At 42.0% G+C, this 17722-nt stretch overlaps 1 protein-coding gene across 9 annotated transcripts in view; it reads right to left on the bottom strand.

Annotated features, from left to right (window-relative positions):
* Positions 1-2846: 2846 nt before the first annotated feature.
* The window catches only part of Rhobtb1 (Rho related BTB domain containing 1), a 122025-nt gene continuing 107149 nt past the window's right edge, over positions 2847-17722 (bottom strand). For all 9 annotated transcript variants that reach the window (XM_048338845.1, XM_048338846.1, XM_048338844.1 and 6 more), the window contains 5 exons: positions 16381-16499; positions 12023-12173; positions 6756-6844; positions 3623-3728; positions 2847-3201 (listed from right to left, as the gene is read on the bottom strand). In XM_048338845.1, coding sequence (XP_048194802.1) covers positions 3032-3201; positions 3623-3728; positions 6756-6844; positions 12023-12173; positions 16381-16499 — 635 coding nt within the window. In that variant the 3' untranslated portion in view covers positions 2847-3031. The remainder of the gene's footprint in view (positions 3202-3622; positions 3729-6755; positions 6845-12022; positions 12174-16380; positions 16500-17722) is intronic.

The following is a 17722-nucleotide window of genomic DNA, read 5'->3' on the forward strand; positions in this document are numbered from 1 at the left end:
CTATCATCTACCTACCTACCAACCTACCAACCTACCTACCTATCATCCATCCACCTTAAAAAATCCTTAATTCAAGAAAAGCCTGTTAAATATTCAGCTTGCAGATAAGCATTCACTTAGAAATTATGAACGTTTTCAAGCTCAGGACTCAGTGTCTCCCCTGACTGGCACAATTCATTCTACTTAGTTAATGTCATAGTGATGAACAACTGAATTCTGATGATGGTTATGCCATAAAGTTGAGGCAAGTATGAACAGAAGCATCATAATCACTGACCTTTGGCATCAGAGCATGTATAGTGAAAATATTTCAGTTAGAACTTTTGGTTCCCCACATGTCAATATAGGGGAGTTGAATTCCTTGAGGACCTTCCGGACGCCTAGGAGATACTTAGAGCCAGCTATTTCTACAGGTAAGCCTCCATTTGCATGCCCGATTGCCATAACAAAGGACACTCACTTTTAAAAGCTGTGGGAATGTGCTACAAATACCATTGTTTTCTTTCTATGTCTTATTTCTCATAGTGGTCACCCCTTCCCAAGAGAGTACAGAGAACTTGCACTGAAAAGCCCTGCTCCCAAGATCTCAGGAAAGTCTTCTATTACCCCTGAGCTTGGGTAGAGGCATACCACTAAGAAGCCCAAAAATTGCTTACAGATTTTCCCAGTCTTTCTCAAACTTCCTCTGAGACCCCTAATCTAGACTTTTCAGTTGATCATTGGCAGAAATGTCCACACCCTGACTATGATCATTCCATGAGGATCAGGATGGGATGGTGTTCCCCCTCCCTCACACCAAGGTGGCATCAGTTCAAATGACGTAACTGTACTACCCAAGAGCAAGGAGCCACCTGCCTCATTGGCCTCATGGAAATCTCTGCAGACAATCAAAGATGACCATCATTTAAGCTGCTTCCTCACTGAGTGCACACAGGCAAGCCCTTACCACCCACATCTTTAGGTATTGCATTAAATTACTCATGTGATATGATGCTAGTCTTTCAAACAAAACTGGAGACATTTTATAGCTAAACAATTTTATTGGCTTTTTGAGAAATAAAAAACATGAAAACAAACCACCATGGTTAAAGGCCATAATCAGCATCAACCAAATGAACCAGCCACTTGGTTACAGTAGCTGATAACAACACTAGTGGATATTATTGCTTATACCCCATGTTCATTTATATGTCCATTGCATTTTGGCAAGATTACAATCAAATGGAAGCTTTGGTTGTATAAATTCAACTATGACTACTTATTGAAAACTCAACCTGTATCATTTGAAGAATGGATAGATGCCAATTCTCCAAGAGTCTTGACAATTATCCCCTATTTTTTCCCCTTCCATTAATGATTCACATCCCTATTAAAGAAATTAAGGTGGATGCATTTATCACCATCCCTCTTCCACTGTTCCCTCCTCTAGCCATGAGAGGGTGATGCATTTGTGGCCTTCTCTAATCTCTCATATCTGGTATGTTTCCAATGCCAGGAATAAATGTCCACCTGTAATATAGACAGATTTTCAAATGCCTATGGCATTTGAAATGGTGTTTTTTTCATCTTTTGGAAAGTTAGAAAACAACAAACAAAACAAAAATAGCCCTTAGCATCAGTAAGTTGACCTTCTTCCAACAGAAAGAGTCCCAGTGTCAACCCACAACATCCTGTGGCGGGTATGGGGCTCTGCCCTTTACAACGTGTGTGTGTGTGTGTGTGTGTGTGTGTGTGTAACATTTTAATATTCAAAGAAGCAATGATCTAAATTGCCTCTTGAAAGCTCACCCAGTCTACACTCTACTTTCTATTTTAACACTGAAAATTCAGAAGGACAAAGGGTCAGAACTAACTCACAATAGCACCATTTCCTAGGCTCTTGGGATTAGATTTCATTCTGGGTTGGAGAAGGCAGGGACTCAGCCTCTAGCTTTGTGCTTTCATAGGCCCTGCTGTATTTCTGCAGGAGTGGGTGGTCTGCCTTGGCTTCTTTCTGCAGTGACATGAATTTTCCCTGGAAAGAGTTAAAACTTTGCATCTTTATAAAGTTGACCGCAGGTCAGAGACTTGAGGAAGCCTGTTTGTGGTGGTAAGAGGTGGTCAGCCTGTAGGATGGTGGGACAAGTCGAGGGACCTTGTCCCTCACTCCTCTCAGTTCAAGTCAATGGAGTCTGCATGCAGAAGCATGGCAGGACCAAGGAACATGGAGAGCTACAAACCTAATACAGCAATCCAAACACCAATGCTTTAGCTCTAGCTTTTCTTATGCATTCAGGCTCACCAGTGAGTTTGCCCTGGATAATGCTGGGATTTAATAAGCCCTTCTAATGATTATAAAGATTACCTTGAATCTAGACATGTTAAACAACAGAATATTTGCTATCACTATATTTTTGCATGGCACATAGAACCACGTAATTACTAGCACTTACACAGCAAATATTGTAAATACACATTCTTGGAGTTGAGTTGGTAATTATACCGATGTTATCCAGCAGCACAAAGATTAAACACTCTCAACTTGTGCTCTGGGGGATTTCAATCCAACCCTTTACATCACAACAAAAGGATAACCCTCTAATTATGTAATAATGCCTGGCCTTGTGGGCAGCTTCATGGTCAATTTGTGGCCTGTAAAAGAAAGTAATACATAGTATTTTCGTTTCAACAAAATACAAGAGACCATATAAAAATAGCTTCCAATTTGGAATCTGAAACATGAAAGCTGGATTTTTTTTTTCTGTATAAAAAGAAACAAAATAACGGACTAAAGTTTATTAAGCTTCCTAACAGAAAAATATACCTATCAGTTTAAGGAATGCAGTGAGAGTCAGTTTCCCTTTTTCTTTTGTCCAGGCTCATTGATGGTGAGCTTGTGCTTTGATCTTAAGGAAGAGAAATGCACAATAGTGGAGGAAGGTCAGTGCCTGAAACCTGAACTACGGTCATATCTCTAATCAGAAGACTAATTTTACAGTAGTGCTTTGAAAAGTGAAGTATCACATTTACTGGGTGTCTTCTCTCTTTCTCTTCAGGCCACCGCTGGAGATGAGTTCCAGAAGCACCACTTTCGTCTCGAGTGATGTTTATTCAATGCAATATCTTCCTTCTCACGCTCCCTTTTCACTCGCTGGTAGTGGTCCTCCTCCTTTAGGTACCACACTGGGGGCCAGCGGTGCCGCTCAAAGTACTCCTGGTTTTCTGGCAAGGGAATGATATAGATGGTCATTTCTGTCCATCACTACCTATTCTATGTGAGGAGGCCTCAGGCTCATGTGGTGGTGGGACAACTAGCATCCCTTGCAGACTGTGGCACTCAAGTTTGGAGAGATAGAATCTCTTGCTTATAAATCATGTAGCTAGGCCACAGAGACTCAGAGCTGTCTGGTTTCAGAGTCTAAGCTTGCTTCCGGCCACCCCTCCCTAGGTCAGGAAGGGCAAACATCTCTGCATGCTTGGTAGCAGGGCATAGTGGGGGTGGGGTGGGGATGCAGGGGGTCTCCACAAGCTCTCTGCTCAGCAAGCTCTTCTCCCTGCTTCTGCCCCCTCCTCCCTTCACCCATGGCCACAGGGAGGGAGGAGGAGAATGGGACAAAGGGGGACCAACTTCACACATTCTCACCTGCAGATTTTGATTTGATTTCTTTGCGGAACTTGGCACACACACTGTTGTAGTTGGTGCAGATGTGGTGCAAACACCAGGCAGCCAATTGGTTAGCATTGTGAAACTGCAGAAAAGGGATCAAAAGAGAATTAGTGTCTTGTCTATGGCCAGACCACCCTGAACACGCCGATCTCGTCTGATCTCGGATGTTAAGCAGGGTCGGGCCTGGTTAGTGCTTGGATGGGAGAATTAGAATCTTATCTTTCCTTTCTTTCTTTCTTTCTTTCTTTCTTCCCTCCCTCCCTCGCTCCCTCCCTCCCTCCCTCCCTCGCTCCCTCCCTCCCTCCCTCCCTCCCTTCCTTCCTTCTTTCTTGTTCTGGGGCTTGAATTAAGGCCCAGGGGCTGCTGTCCATTAGCATTTTTTTTGCTGGTACTCTGGCACTTGAGCCATACTTATGGCTTTTTGGTGGATAACTGGTAATAAGAGTCTCACAGACTTTCCTCCCCAAGGTGGCTTCAAACTAGGATCGTCACATCTTGGCTTCCTGAGTATCTAGGATTACAGGTGTGAGCCTCTGGTGGCCATCTACATTTTCTTTAAACTGAGGCTTAAACCATTGCAAGAGTGAAAAGATATAAAGAGCTATAGAACCCCCATTCTTGTTCTGATTTTGCAGTTTGACACTGGCCATAACTGATGTCCATCAAGTATAGTACCTGGCATGCCCTCTTTCACCCCTCTCCTTCATGACAACCAAAATTATCACTGTATCTCATCAGGAGTTTAAAGGATGCTTCACCCTCCCACCATCCCCCACCACCTGGCCTGCTAGTGATAAGCCACTGTGCCCTCTGGAAGACACCAGCCAGCAGCAGAAAGCAGCGATGTCATCTCTGTTTAAGGAAGCTTGGGCAATGGAATACTTCGTGTCACATGTCAGAGCCCAACTTGCTGGGGCCAAAGACTGGAAAGAGGAGACTGCAGAACACATGACTGTCCTATACCTGTCCTTTGGTTACATAAGAAGAGCTGGGAGGAATCCAAACACTCTACCCTTTCTTTCTTGGCAGACAGAGGTTCAGAGACATGGTAGCCAAGGTTGCTGTGACCAAAAAAGACCAAGTGCCCCCCAAACACAAGCCAACACCCCCTCATCTGGTAAGATCTGACAGGAGATGTCTTGTTCCCTTCTCTGATGTTCTTTGGCCAGGTGAAATCTTAGAACCTCATGTGTGTTTCCTCTGTGGCTGGCATCTCTACTATGAAAAGCTAGCAAAGCCCGATTCCTCAGAAACCCATTTGAGGTAAAGTCACACCTCCAAACTTCTGGGAAAGTTTGAGGCTGATATACTTCCAATTCCTTCCAGGGGTGATCTGGGCAGGCTGGACCAGATAGACAGCTGAGTAACAGAGCATGAATTTCTTTCCCAATCTTAACTCAGTGAATTCATGTTGTTAAAACTGGCCATTGCAGGAGTATTTACACCACAGAGATTGGCTCCCAGGCTCCCACTTCCTCCTCGGTGAGCTGTTGGAGCACATCACTGAGTACTGGCTAACAAATGAGTGAGGATGTGGGAGACAACATCCAAGCTCTTCCTGTGAAGGCTTGTCAGGGCTTAAGCAAGTAACCACACTGCCATGCAGGGTGTAGGTGTGGGTGGGGGCAGGGTGGGAGGATGGGACAGATGGGAACACAGAGTAAACAAACACAACTGCAAATCATCATCCTAAGTGGAACTGGTACTATTTGCAACTGTGACTCAATTCCCTTTTCTCTACGATGATGGCTAGTTACTGGAAAATGTCCAAGTCAACTTGGGGGGTGGTCCCTTAAAAACTCCAAAATTTCTTTTTATACTTCATTGAGGCAAACTTTGAAAATTACTTAGATATTTAGTCTCAGATACTGTAGACAAACCCCCCACATTTCAGACCATAGACCACCAGTGTTGGCAGGGGCTTTGCTGATGCTACTGCAATAGGCTGTCTGTCAGCTTTCACTGGCTTTCACATTGGGTTTTTAATCATTTTTGTTTGTTTCTCTCACTGCCTATGGTTGTCCTAAGGGCAGAGAATCCCATTTGCATGTATATGTCTTCTGCCTGGGTTGTAACTTCTGGTACTGGGGAGAAAGTAACAAATAGTTATTGAACGTTGCTTCAGAGTGAATAAGCTGCTCCGAGTCCTATTTCACCTTCTTCCTCTTTGGATCTGAGCCATCTCCTATGGCCACAGTTGGATGGCCTGCCTGACACCTGTTGCACTGCCACCTTCTTCTCCCTGGAATAATCTCCTCCCCCTTGAGAAATATTGCTTTAACTTGCCTAAGAGTTACCCAAGGCTCTATCACAGGGAAAGAATAAAGAAAGCCAAATTCAAAAGCAGAAGACTGCAGAATTTATTTATTTCCTCAGTGTGAGCTCACTGTTCATCTGTCATACTAAAGATGAGATCATTCTGCATGTGAATCTTGGACTATGAGAGGCTCTTCTCTTCAGAGCTCTTTCTTGAACAGTCTTTCCCCTTTGTTTCTCTGAATGTTCTGTAAGGCCCCAGAGGTTGTGACTCAGTATCCTCATTTCTTATGGCTAGAAACCAAGGCAGAGCTTAGCTTTGCACCTTTAGAAAGTTACTTGATAAAAAACAAGCCAGAGCTTGGAGCTGCTGTAGAAGATGACTGTGTTTATGTCTTGATTTATGGATGTTGATATGAACAAAAACGAATGTGGAAAATCTAGAAGAGCCCCTGCAAGCTGTTCATTAGTATGGGAGGAGTGCATTTCAGGGCTTCATGGAATTCTAGAAATTGTCTTCTTAGCCAAATACATGTCCAAGAAGGGAGAGAGACAAAACCTCCTTCTATTTTACTCCAGTGGTTTTCCTATGGTTGTAGTCAGCACCTGAGGGGAAAGTGGGACTGGTATGGGTGTGGGGGGTCGGGGGGGGTCCTTATGTTTTCAAAGGAGGCCCAGCAGGGTAAATGGTGCCTGAAATGTAAAACTCTCAGATCTTCTCAGTATACACAGGGGGCCTCTGTGACTCAGTGGTGACATCTTTATTTAGACAGATGCAACAAAGGAATGTTTTATCAGCATTGAATGAACTGGTTGAACACACTTCAGAGGTGATGGGAAAACTGCTACAAACCTGGGCCAGTTCCAAGTAAGAGAGCACTTCACCATCGATGCCCACACCACTCACTGCAGCCTTAGTCAGCTCCTGGACGGCATGCTGCTCTGGGGAGAGAAGGACAGGAGGTTGTTAAACCACACTCTGAAGCCCAGGCCTCTCACCCAACGGCCTGGTCTGTAGCCACTTAAGAGACAGATTACATGGAACACCGATTGCTAAGGGCAGGTGCTTAAACTGAATGTAGGCTAGATTCTGACCTGGTGTGTGTGTGTGTGTGTGTGTGTGTGTGTGTGTGTGTGTGTGTGTGTGTTGTGTGCACATGTGTTTGCTAGACTACTGCACCATCATCTTTGGGAACTTTTGTCTGGGCTTCTGAAGTAGCCCTATCCCCTAGATCTGAACTGCCCTTAGGCCAAAGGAGACTACTTAAAATAATTAAAAGTTGAATAAAGTTAAAGCTCCTCAATGACACTAGGCACATTAGTTACTCAAAAATCCATATATCTTCTATATTGGGTGATGCAGGTATAGAACTTTTATACCCATGCAAGACAGTTCTACTGGACAGTGTGGCTCCTGACTGTCTAGCAGCTTCCTGGAATACTCTAGAAATATTCAAAAGTTTTGGAAGTCAGCTGTACTTGGTGAATTAAACATGTGAATATATTCAACAGTGACAGATGCAAGGCATATTGTTCAACTCTTAGGCTATAAAGGTAGGGGAGAGTTTCAATTAGATGTCACAAAAATCCAGTTGAGAGAACTAGGATTGCTGCTCAGGAATCTGTTTCCAAGTGTTGTAAGATGAATGCAGATTGTGATTCTGAGTTTGAGCTGTTTTTCACCTCTGTGGGGGTTGTCTCCTGCTTCTGGGATTGGCATGGATGCATGGACGCTTGGTCCTACATTTCTTGTTCTTTGTTGCTGATGTCATCTCTAGCATAAGACTTGTTCTTCTAACTTAATATTTGCTCGCTCCTCAAATCAGTGCACTTTACTTGATTTTACTTTGGAGTTAATGGCAGGCCTATGTCAAGCAAGTCTGTTACCATTTTTAAGCATGTATTCACTTTATCTCTTCGTTTCACATGTTGGTACTTTTTGCAGTATTTCAAACACTTTCATCATTATATTCTGTGTGTTCTGCTGTTATTAATATAATTGCTTTGGGCCACCACAGACTGGACCCAGGGAAGATGGCAAAATTCAGAGATACTTGTATGTGTTATGATTGCTCCACAGATGAGCTTATTCCTTAGTTTCTTTTCCTCTCCTTACACCTCCTTATGAAATATAGTACTGAAATTAGGCTAATTAAATTATCCTCGTGGATGATAAGTCTTCAAAATGAAAGGAAGAGTCATATATCTCTCACTGTCAGTCAAAAGCTAGAAATGATTGTCGTGTTGTGAATAAGGTACATAAAAAGCCAGGACAGATCTAAAGCTAGGCCTCTTCTATTATAGAGTTAAGTTATTATTATGAAATGAGAAGTTCTTGGAAGAAATAAAAAAATGCCACTCCAGTGAATACACACATAATAAAAAAGAGAAATATCTGCTCTGTTTTAATGGCCTGAAATGATGATCAAACCAGCCACAATAATTCCTTAAGTCAAATGCTATTCTAAACCAAAGTTTTAACACCCTTGAGTTCCATGAAGGCTGAGAAAGTTTAGGAACCTGCACCTGAAAAGGTGGAAGCCAGTAGAGGTGGGTTCATAAGGTTTAAGGAAACAGATATCTCCATAATATAGGTAAGTGCTGATGTAGAAGTTGCAGCAAGTTATCTAAAATATCTGGACAAGACCCTTGATGAATTGAAGGTAGCAATACACAACAGATTTTCAGTGTTGACAAAGAGTCTAAAATGATAGGATCCCGTTGAGGACTTTCATAGCTAGAGAGAAGTCTATGCTTGACTCTGAAGCTTCAACAGACAAGCGGAGTCTCTTAAGGGCTAATGCAACTGGAAACTTTAGTTGAAGACAGCGCCTACTTTCTACTTGGAAAACTATTGGACCCTCAAGATATACATTGTCTGTTCTTCCTGTGTGCTATGAATGGAAGAGCAAAGGCTGGGTGACAGCATGTGTATTTGCAACACAGCTTCCTGAGTAAGCCCACTACTGAGACTTACTGATCAGAGAAAAGTTTCCCTTAAAAATATATGTGCTATTTATTTCACAATGCACCTGGCCATCTGAGGGCTCTAACAGAGATGTTCAATTTCATAATGTTCATTTTCCTGCCCAACAAAACATCCATTCTGCAGTAATGGACCAAGGGATAATTTTACCATTCAAGTCTTATGATTTAAGAAATCTATTTAAGTAAGGATATAGTTGCTGTAGGTAGTGGTTCCTCTGATGGATCTGAGCAAAAGAAAATGAAGCCTTCTGGAAAATATTCATTCTACATGACACTAAGCACATTTGTGAGTCATGGGTAGAGGCCAAAATATCAACATTAAAGGCATTTGGAAGAAGTTCATCCAAGTCCTCATGGAGGAGTGAGGACTTCCAGATGTCAGTGGAGGAATGGAAATAGCAAGCGAGTTAGAAGGGGGAGAATGACTTTTTTTTTTTTGGCCAGTCCTGGGCCTTGGACTCAGGGCCTGAGCACTGACTGTCCCTGGCTTCTTTTTGCTCAAGGCTAGCACTCTGCCACTTGAGCCACAGTGCCACTTCTGGCTGTTCTCTATATATGTGGAGCTTGGGAATTGAACCCAGGGCTTCATGTATTCGAGGCAAGCACTCTTGCCACTAGGCCATATTCCCAGCCATGGGGAGAATGTCTAAAAGAACTACAGCCTTAATTCCATCTTGTGATGCAACATAACACGTACAGAAGGTGTTGTTTCTAACCGATGAGCTGAGAAAGCAGCTTGTCCAGTTAAAAATTACTCTTGGATAAAATGCTGGGAACATGGGTGCAATGACAACACATTTGAATATTATATAAACTAAGTGGTAAAAAGGAAGCAGGGTTGGAGATATAGACTTCAAAAATTTTTTTTTGAAAAAAATGCACTGTTGGTAAAATGCTGTCAAACAGAACCACAAGCTACAAGTACTCTTTTGTGAAAGATTGCAGTCATAAACAAGACCCTCCATTAGCAAAATCATTACAACTAGTTGAGGGCTCAGACAATTGTTCAGCATTGTTAAAAAAGCAATTTTTATTTTATAGCGGAGGTATACACTGGTTTTAGACACAATACTCTCTTGTGCTTAAGATTAGAATCTTATAGTGTAAATATCACTTCACTATTTACTGTGAAACCAAAAGAATTCCTGAAATTGACTTTAATGTGATATTTGCTTTATTGCACACTGAACACTCTAGTTTTATAAAACAGTTATTGTTTATGCAATGTCTCAGAGGTATGTCTGCATTGTTCAAATCAAGCATACTTCCTGCTCAGGCTCTATGCACTTGTTAGTCTTACATCTTCATCTCATCAGTATGGGAGCTCAAACAGCATGGTTTGTTTGCTATAGCCCTCCCCAGCTGGACTCAAAATTATCCGAAACTCAATTTCTCAGATAAGTCACCAGGGTTTAAAAATTTTAAGTTACTGCAACACTTGGCATTCATTTTACACTAGATTCTAAAACATTTTCTCTCCAGAAACTGAGGTTTAAACACTCCATAAAGATGCTCTAAATACTGTGCAATAGACCGTGCTCAAATAATATAAATGATTCAAGGAATCTTCTTGGGAAGCTGTTTGTTAAATAGTCATAATAGCCATAACAACATTTAATAAAAGCAATAGAGAAGCCTAGAGTTCACTCAAGAAGTTTCTTTGGGTCAGTTATTATTATTATTTTATGGAAAACTCAATACTATGTTATCCATGCCAGATGTAATGTTTAAGCAAAAAAAATAAAAGGCACAATGCCAAGACTGACCACAAATCCTGTTTGACACACTTGTCAAAATTACTTCTGGTCATTTCTAATGATCCTCAAAGGACAAATACTTGTAAAATTTGTGGATAGTTAGATGGGCTGGAACTCATACTTGGTAAAAACAAAATGAATTGTCTGCTACAGTCTTCTGGAGTTAGTGTATAAACAATAAGTAGTTTAGTCATTTAGATCTAGGGTTCAGGTATATTGATTAAAAAGACCTAAAAGAATCCAATAGTGATGTTTCACATTTTTCTATTGGGGAAGAAGGAGGGTGAAGGACTTTGATTTCCAGGTGGTTTGTGAACAGGAGAAACCTGGACAAAGAGGAATTTCATGTCTATCTAAAGTCTTGTCAGGAAGTGAACTGTGTATGGGCTGGGCTGGACTGCTCTATGCTCATGTCCACTGGCTCAGTTATTCAGTGAGAATTTATGAAGAATGCACCTGTCTATGTGCGGGAACAAGGCAGGAACTGTCTTGCTCTGCTTTCATAGTTACTAGGATCCATCAAATATAGTGGCCATCACCCAGATTGCTCATTGACCCCATTGGAGAATGCAGCAAGTTTTTTTTTCATTGAAAAAGTATTTAAGTACTTACATTTTATATAGACTTGCTTTCTGCTTAACTAACTGAACATATTTAGGAATTGCAGTAAGATTTTTGAAGTTAAGCCAAATCTTCCCTTTTCTCATTTTTTTCCCTCAAAATGAACACAGCCATGTCAGAATATTTTCTGAAATAGCTTTAAGAAAAACCACTTACATAATGCTTACTACGTGCCAGACACTGTTCTCAGGGCTTTATATATAATTCATTTAATATTCCTAAGAACTCTATGGCAGCTAATATTATCCCCAGTTTAAGGAGGGGGAACACTGAGATGCAGGACTCAGGTTAGCTAAAGGCCAATGTCTGAGTGGCAGGGTCAGGTCTGGAAACAGGTAACATGGGTCTGGTCTAATCTAAGGCATTTCCTGCCTTAAACCTCATGCAAACATTTTGATGATACTGTTGACATGATAGTTTTATTGCAAACTCCCAAGTCTACAAATGATTTCACGTGACATACCTCCATGAGGGGGTCTTGCATTACTCACTTTTATATTAGCTTCACCAAACAGGGCCTGCCCCCACATTAGGCACTTATGATTGGATGTTGGATGAGACTATCTGATACATTTGATCAGCTTGTATCACATATGTAAGTCAGTTCTGTTTTTTGGGGGGGGAGGGGGGGAAGAGGGGAGATGAAAAACAAATGTTGATTCCTTGGAAATCTTGATTTTTGTTCAAATGTGATTCTTTTCCCCTTGATAAATGTGACATTAACACACTACACAGCCCAAGCCATCAGCCTTACCTGCCAGTGCAACCAAGTGTGGCAGGCAAAATCTGTTTGCCAAGGCAATTAGCTCCACAGGGTCCAGATCCAAGGTGGGGGACAATTGCTTGGTATAGAGATAATCCAACACTGCTTGCATTGACATCTTGTTTATGTTTGGGAGATATATCTGAAAGAGTATAAGAAAAGCTGAATTTTACTGGAGAAAGTTTTAGACTCTACTGCTTATAAATATCCCAACACTGTGAGTCTGTGCTGGCAAGTCTCAGATACCTGCTTTGAGACTGCGCAGAGAAGCCACCCAATATTTACGGCTGTAAACATAACAGTTTGATTTGTAGATGACAGTGGAGTGGTGCTATCTGACAAAGCCTGATTTGGAATTTTTAAATGGTTATCTGGATGCGTAAATCAGATAAATGGGCTGTAAATGTATGAGGGCATTTTGAGCCCTCCTTGCCAAGTACCTGAGAACTCTCTATTGTGGAGAAAGAAATCTCCTAGCAACATGACAGGTTTGGGGGGAGCTGCAAGCTATTCTGTTGCCAACATAAGATGAAGCTCGACTCTTCAAGATGTCCAAATAGAGAATGAACAACCGCTTTTGTGGCCACAGTGACTGGCTTGTTTTTGATGTCTTATCGGTAATACTAGTATCACATACACATTCTGTTATTATTTTTTTTCCTTACAACCACATGGACTCAGAACTTCTGGAACATGCTTAGGTCTCAGTGGATTCATAGCATCTGAAATGGTTGGATCAGTTGGTGGGGATGGTGTGCTGTTTCTTGTAGGATTCCTCAGGTTGTTTCCCTGGGTATGTGGGGTGTTGTCTACATAAAGGTAGGGGCAAGGAATGTCTGGGAGGTTCAGTCCTAGATGGGTGGACCCTGGGTCAATGGGGATGTACATTCTTTAGTAGGCACTCTAGTTCTCTAACTCACCCTGTGAGACAGACCTTGGTGTACTATAGAATAAATAGTACCACTTGGCCTTCCTACTGGAATGTGGATGACTACAAAAGTTAACCTTACTAGAAGGCTTCCTCCACACCGGCCACTGTGCTAAGCTATCCATACTCCACACCTGATCTTAGCCAAAAGGCCGAGAAGCGATAGCTATCCATACGCGTGATCTCATTTGGCCCTTGTATCCACACTAGGAGGAAGACTATTATTTTGTGACTTCACAGGTGAGGAAACTGAAGTTCAGGAACAGTAAGTCATATTTCAAAGGTCACAAAGCCAGGAAGCAGTGACTGGGGTTTAAGCTCAGGAAGTATAATTCTGAAGTTTATGTTCTGAGTTGCTGTGTAGTACCGAAAGTCCTTAATGGCAATGGTTAGAGTTATAGAACAATGAAGTATTGTTTCAGGAATGGTTTTTAATATTTAGATTGGTTCCTTCCTTCCTTTTATTCATTCCTTCTTTCTTCCCTTCCTCCTATCATTCCTTCCTTGCTCCCTTTTTTCTTCTCTCCTCTTCCTTCCTTCTTCTCTCCTTTCCTCTCTCCTGTTTCTGGGTTTCAAAAGTAATCTGAATAGTACTTTAGGATTGTTTGCTAAGTATTTTCAAATTCCTCCTTCAAAGAATACATAAATTCCTATTAGAAACACATATGTGAAAATTGATGTTTTAAGTGAAAAAGAAGTTATTTCTGGCAACAGGAGATAACAGATTACAGTGAACAGTCTTGCTCTAAAACTTGTGGTGTCCTCAATGTTCTGATGTTTCTCACTACCCGAGAGCTGCTCTTTCCCTTTTCCCTTCATAATAGTTTTTGAAGGGATGCTTCTGTTAAGCAGTCAGGGATCCTCAACAGTAACCATTGTAGGAGAAGAATGGAAATGTCCACAGTGACTGGCATTCTTAGGGTACAATTGGCTGACATAATTTGGTGCAGAATTTTGTTACTTGATCCCATGGGTTTGTCTTTTGAATGATTTGACTCTTCATGTGCATACCAGCCAGCCCAGGGGCAGGTCTAAGAAGTGAGTGACCTAGTTCTTATGAAGTAGGGATGCTAGATCTGGCAGGTGCATCTTGGCCATGAGGTGGATAGGGAATTGGGTTAAATTGGTGCCATCTGGTCTTCATGGTGGAGGAAGGGAAAATCCCACCTCCCAGGTAATGGGCATGCCTGAATTCCTAGAGGAAGGGGTATAGACCTGGATTATAGGATGCTGGGTCAGTCAGTTCTGTGCTTTGAACTTGAGAGACACTCAAGTTTTCTGTGACCAAGCCCTCTGCCCCTGACTCTATTTAGGCCCAGACCAGCTCAGGGCAGGGCCTGCACGCCTCATGTGCTGTGTCTCCTGGCTCTCCTCTGTTCAACATGGCATCCCATTTCAGCCCGCCATTGGAGTTGATCTGGTTTGTTGGTATTGTTTTTCTGTTCTTTCTTTCCTGTCCTGCTCTCATGGCACAGTTTTCTGACAGTGTTAAGTATATTCATGGGGCTGCAGGTCTTTGTGACAAGAGTCGCCAGCTTTCTAGTAAAGACGCCTGATTAGACTTCTCAAAATATGGCTTCTGTTTTCTCGATGTACAACACTTTCAGGATGGCATACTAAACAGGTGGCCACCTCCAGGAGGGTGAAAAAACCCCACATGTGTATTCAGGTTAGTTGCCAAGTTTTTGTTTTGGTCACCTAGAATGTACAGTTTAATCTGGAGAAGATTACAGTCCATTCTGTGAAGGGATAAAGGGGATTAGTATTGGTGAGGTCAGCGCTGACAGTGTCCCTTTGTGCCTGGGTTCCTGACCTTGATCAACTTTGCTCTGCCCAGTTAACAGCAGGCTCTCTGCTGCGCCATCAGCAGAGGCATTTCAGTGTGCTGGAACAAGACCAGGAGCCAGCTTCCCAGATCTTGCTCTCTGACAACTGAAGTCAATAAAATGGCAAGCGGAGGAGGTTTTACTAATCAGTGGTTACCACAAAATTTCCCCAGAAGTAAGGAACATCTTCGGTGTCAACTAGCACTAGTGGCAGACACCATTTACTTATGGCTTAAAAGTGCTTGACAAGTACTGACTTACACACTGAGAGGTATTATTGGGTCTTCCAGATGGAGATTGGAGCTCGGAAAGGTTAAGTCAGTTATCCAAGACCATCAGCTTATAAATGAAGTGGTTGTTATTTTAGCTCCACAGTGCTTAACTAGGTGGCCACACAGAGCTATACCGTCTAAGTAATAAAGCTCTCAATACCACTGACCACACTAGAAAGACTCAGCTGTAGTTACAAGTGAGAAGCTCCTGATTTATAGAGCTTGTCAGACACCAGAATTAGTTATTGGGGCAATTCTAACATTTCTCCTCTAAAACAGCAGACAGCCTTGTGCTGGGAGCTGGTTTAGGAGAAGCTGAAGTTTGTTCTGGAAGCAGGAGGATGCCCTAGTGACCTTCTCTACCCCAGCTATCCCAGGCTTGTGATTCTAGGATTGGTTCCCCACTTGAGGATGCAAATGCAGGGTCCCAGGTCACAATGGGAGAGCTCAGATTTCCCATAAGCACCCCTTTTGAAAAGTTAGCTATTGTTTTCTGTATTTCTTTTGAAAGTTCAGAGAGATGCTGAGATAAGCAAAACAAGCCTCTTAGGACAATAAACTTGATGGGGTGTCCCCATGCTTTTTTAAATGAGGTTAAAAAAGTAGTTGCAAAACTCAACAAAAGTCCTTGTTGGCCCCTAGACTAAATTAGAAGTGCTTGGATAGAATTGTTTTCCAACAGAGTTTGTGAAAAGATAAGTACAGAGTTTCTGAGATACTGTTTGCTCTGTTCTAGGAGCACAAATGCTTTTGGAAATTATGTGGCTGAAGAATGCTTTACTCCTGTGAATTGGAAAATCATCCCTGTCCCTTGTGCTCTGGATTTTTTTGTACTAGGGACTGATCTCAGGACCTCACACCTCCAGGTAGTCTATCACTTGAGTCATACCTTTGGTTCTTTTTGAGTTTTGCTTTTGTTTGTTTTCTTGGTAGGGTCTTGGGCATTTGCCTAGGCCTTCCTCAGATTGAGATGCTTCTCCATCTGCTTCCCGAGTAGCTGAGATTCAAGGCATGTGTTACTATGCCCAGCTCATACATGATTTGGATATCATGTTGTGACCCTCTGTAGACAGTATAGCTTACCATGCCTCATGGTTGAGAAAATATGTAAATACGAAAAGCTAGGTTGCTTACCAGAGTAACCAAGAAGAATACCTAGGTCTTAAGCTACGGAAGTAGCAAAAAGAAATCTACAACTCAAACGTGTCTCAAGGAGCTATTTCAAGGAAGTAGTTGAGAATTGGGGTCATCTCAATAAACACTTTTCCTAAGTAGACACATACATCAGGAAAGTTGCCACCAGACATTTAGTAAGACACTTACCTCACTTTTGGCACTTTCCACAAAGGATCCTCCAAACATGGCTGCCATCCACTCACAACCACAGATCAGCAGTGGCTTATGGGCACTGATGGCTCCATCATCCAATGTAAATGTCACGTCTGCTGAAGAATCAGGGAAACACAGCCATGATCCAGCTTTGCTGAGAGCTCAAGCCACGATGTTTGTTCTCCCCCCATCCACTAACCTCTATCTCTCACTCTCCTCTACTCACTGATGGCATCGGCCTCCACTTTTGGCACAGCCAACTTCCACATTGAGAAGACATTCCAAAATACATATAGGGTCACAACCAAAATTCTCTCAACCAAAATGTCACAGAAAAACTTCAAACAGAAAGAGTGGAAAGAGTACAAGGTGAGTAGGCCTTTTCTGAAATGCTTAGGACCAGAAGCATTTAGGGATTTTGGCTTTGTTCAGACTTTGGAATATCTGCATATACATGATAAATATCCCGTTGCTGTGAAATTTGACACTACAAGGGTTGGAACCAAAGGATTGACCTCCACCCTATTGCCTCAGACCCATACATACACCAGGTGGAACCTCAATATGCGAACCTGCTTCGATATGCAAGAAGGACATCTTACCAAGGCTCAGCTGTAAACAACCCTTTGTGGGCCAAACAGAAAAGCCCCAACTTCCTAGATCTAGTGGTGCTTTCAATAATATCTGCCTCCTTGCTCAGACTCCATATAAGCCTGGTCCCAAATTCACCCCTGGCACAACTTCCAAACTTGAGCAAAGGTCTATTCCCCTCGCTGTTCCTGAATAAACAGTCCTCGCCTGTTGATGATCCAGTGCGGCCTATTCCTTTTCCGTTCTCCTCCATTCTGCTAACAGGAACTGGGGCCTTGTCCTTGATAAGCAAGCTCTCTACCACGTAGAGTACCGTGTTCCCAGCCCGTAAAGGTAATTTTAGACACGATTTTTTTGTGTATCTATATTTGACTGTAACCTGTCAAATGAAGACAGGTGGAGAATTTTCCACTACTTGCTGCTGGGAAGTTCTGGACTTTAGAACATTGCTGATTTTGGATTTTCAGACTAGGGATGTTCAGTCTGTACAAGGTTAGTTTATCCATTGGCAACATTTTGCAGTGTTTGATCTAGGCATATGTGTATAGAGTTTTTAAGTAGGTAATATGACACTTCTAAGTACTTTATTATGAATTTCTAAAAATAAGATTATTATGCTACATATTATAAATATGTATGGATGTATAATTATTACACCTAAGGAAACTGAAAATAAATCCTTAATATCATTCACTAGTTTACTCAAATTCAAATTTCCCAATTATCTTTAAACTGTATTTGACTT

Source organism: Perognathus longimembris, chromosome 2 (genome assembly GCF_023159225.1).
Source record: "Perognathus longimembris pacificus isolate PPM17 chromosome 2, ASM2315922v1, whole genome shotgun sequence".
NCBI classification, from domain to species: Eukaryota; Metazoa; Chordata; class Mammalia; order Rodentia; family Heteromyidae; genus Perognathus; species Perognathus longimembris.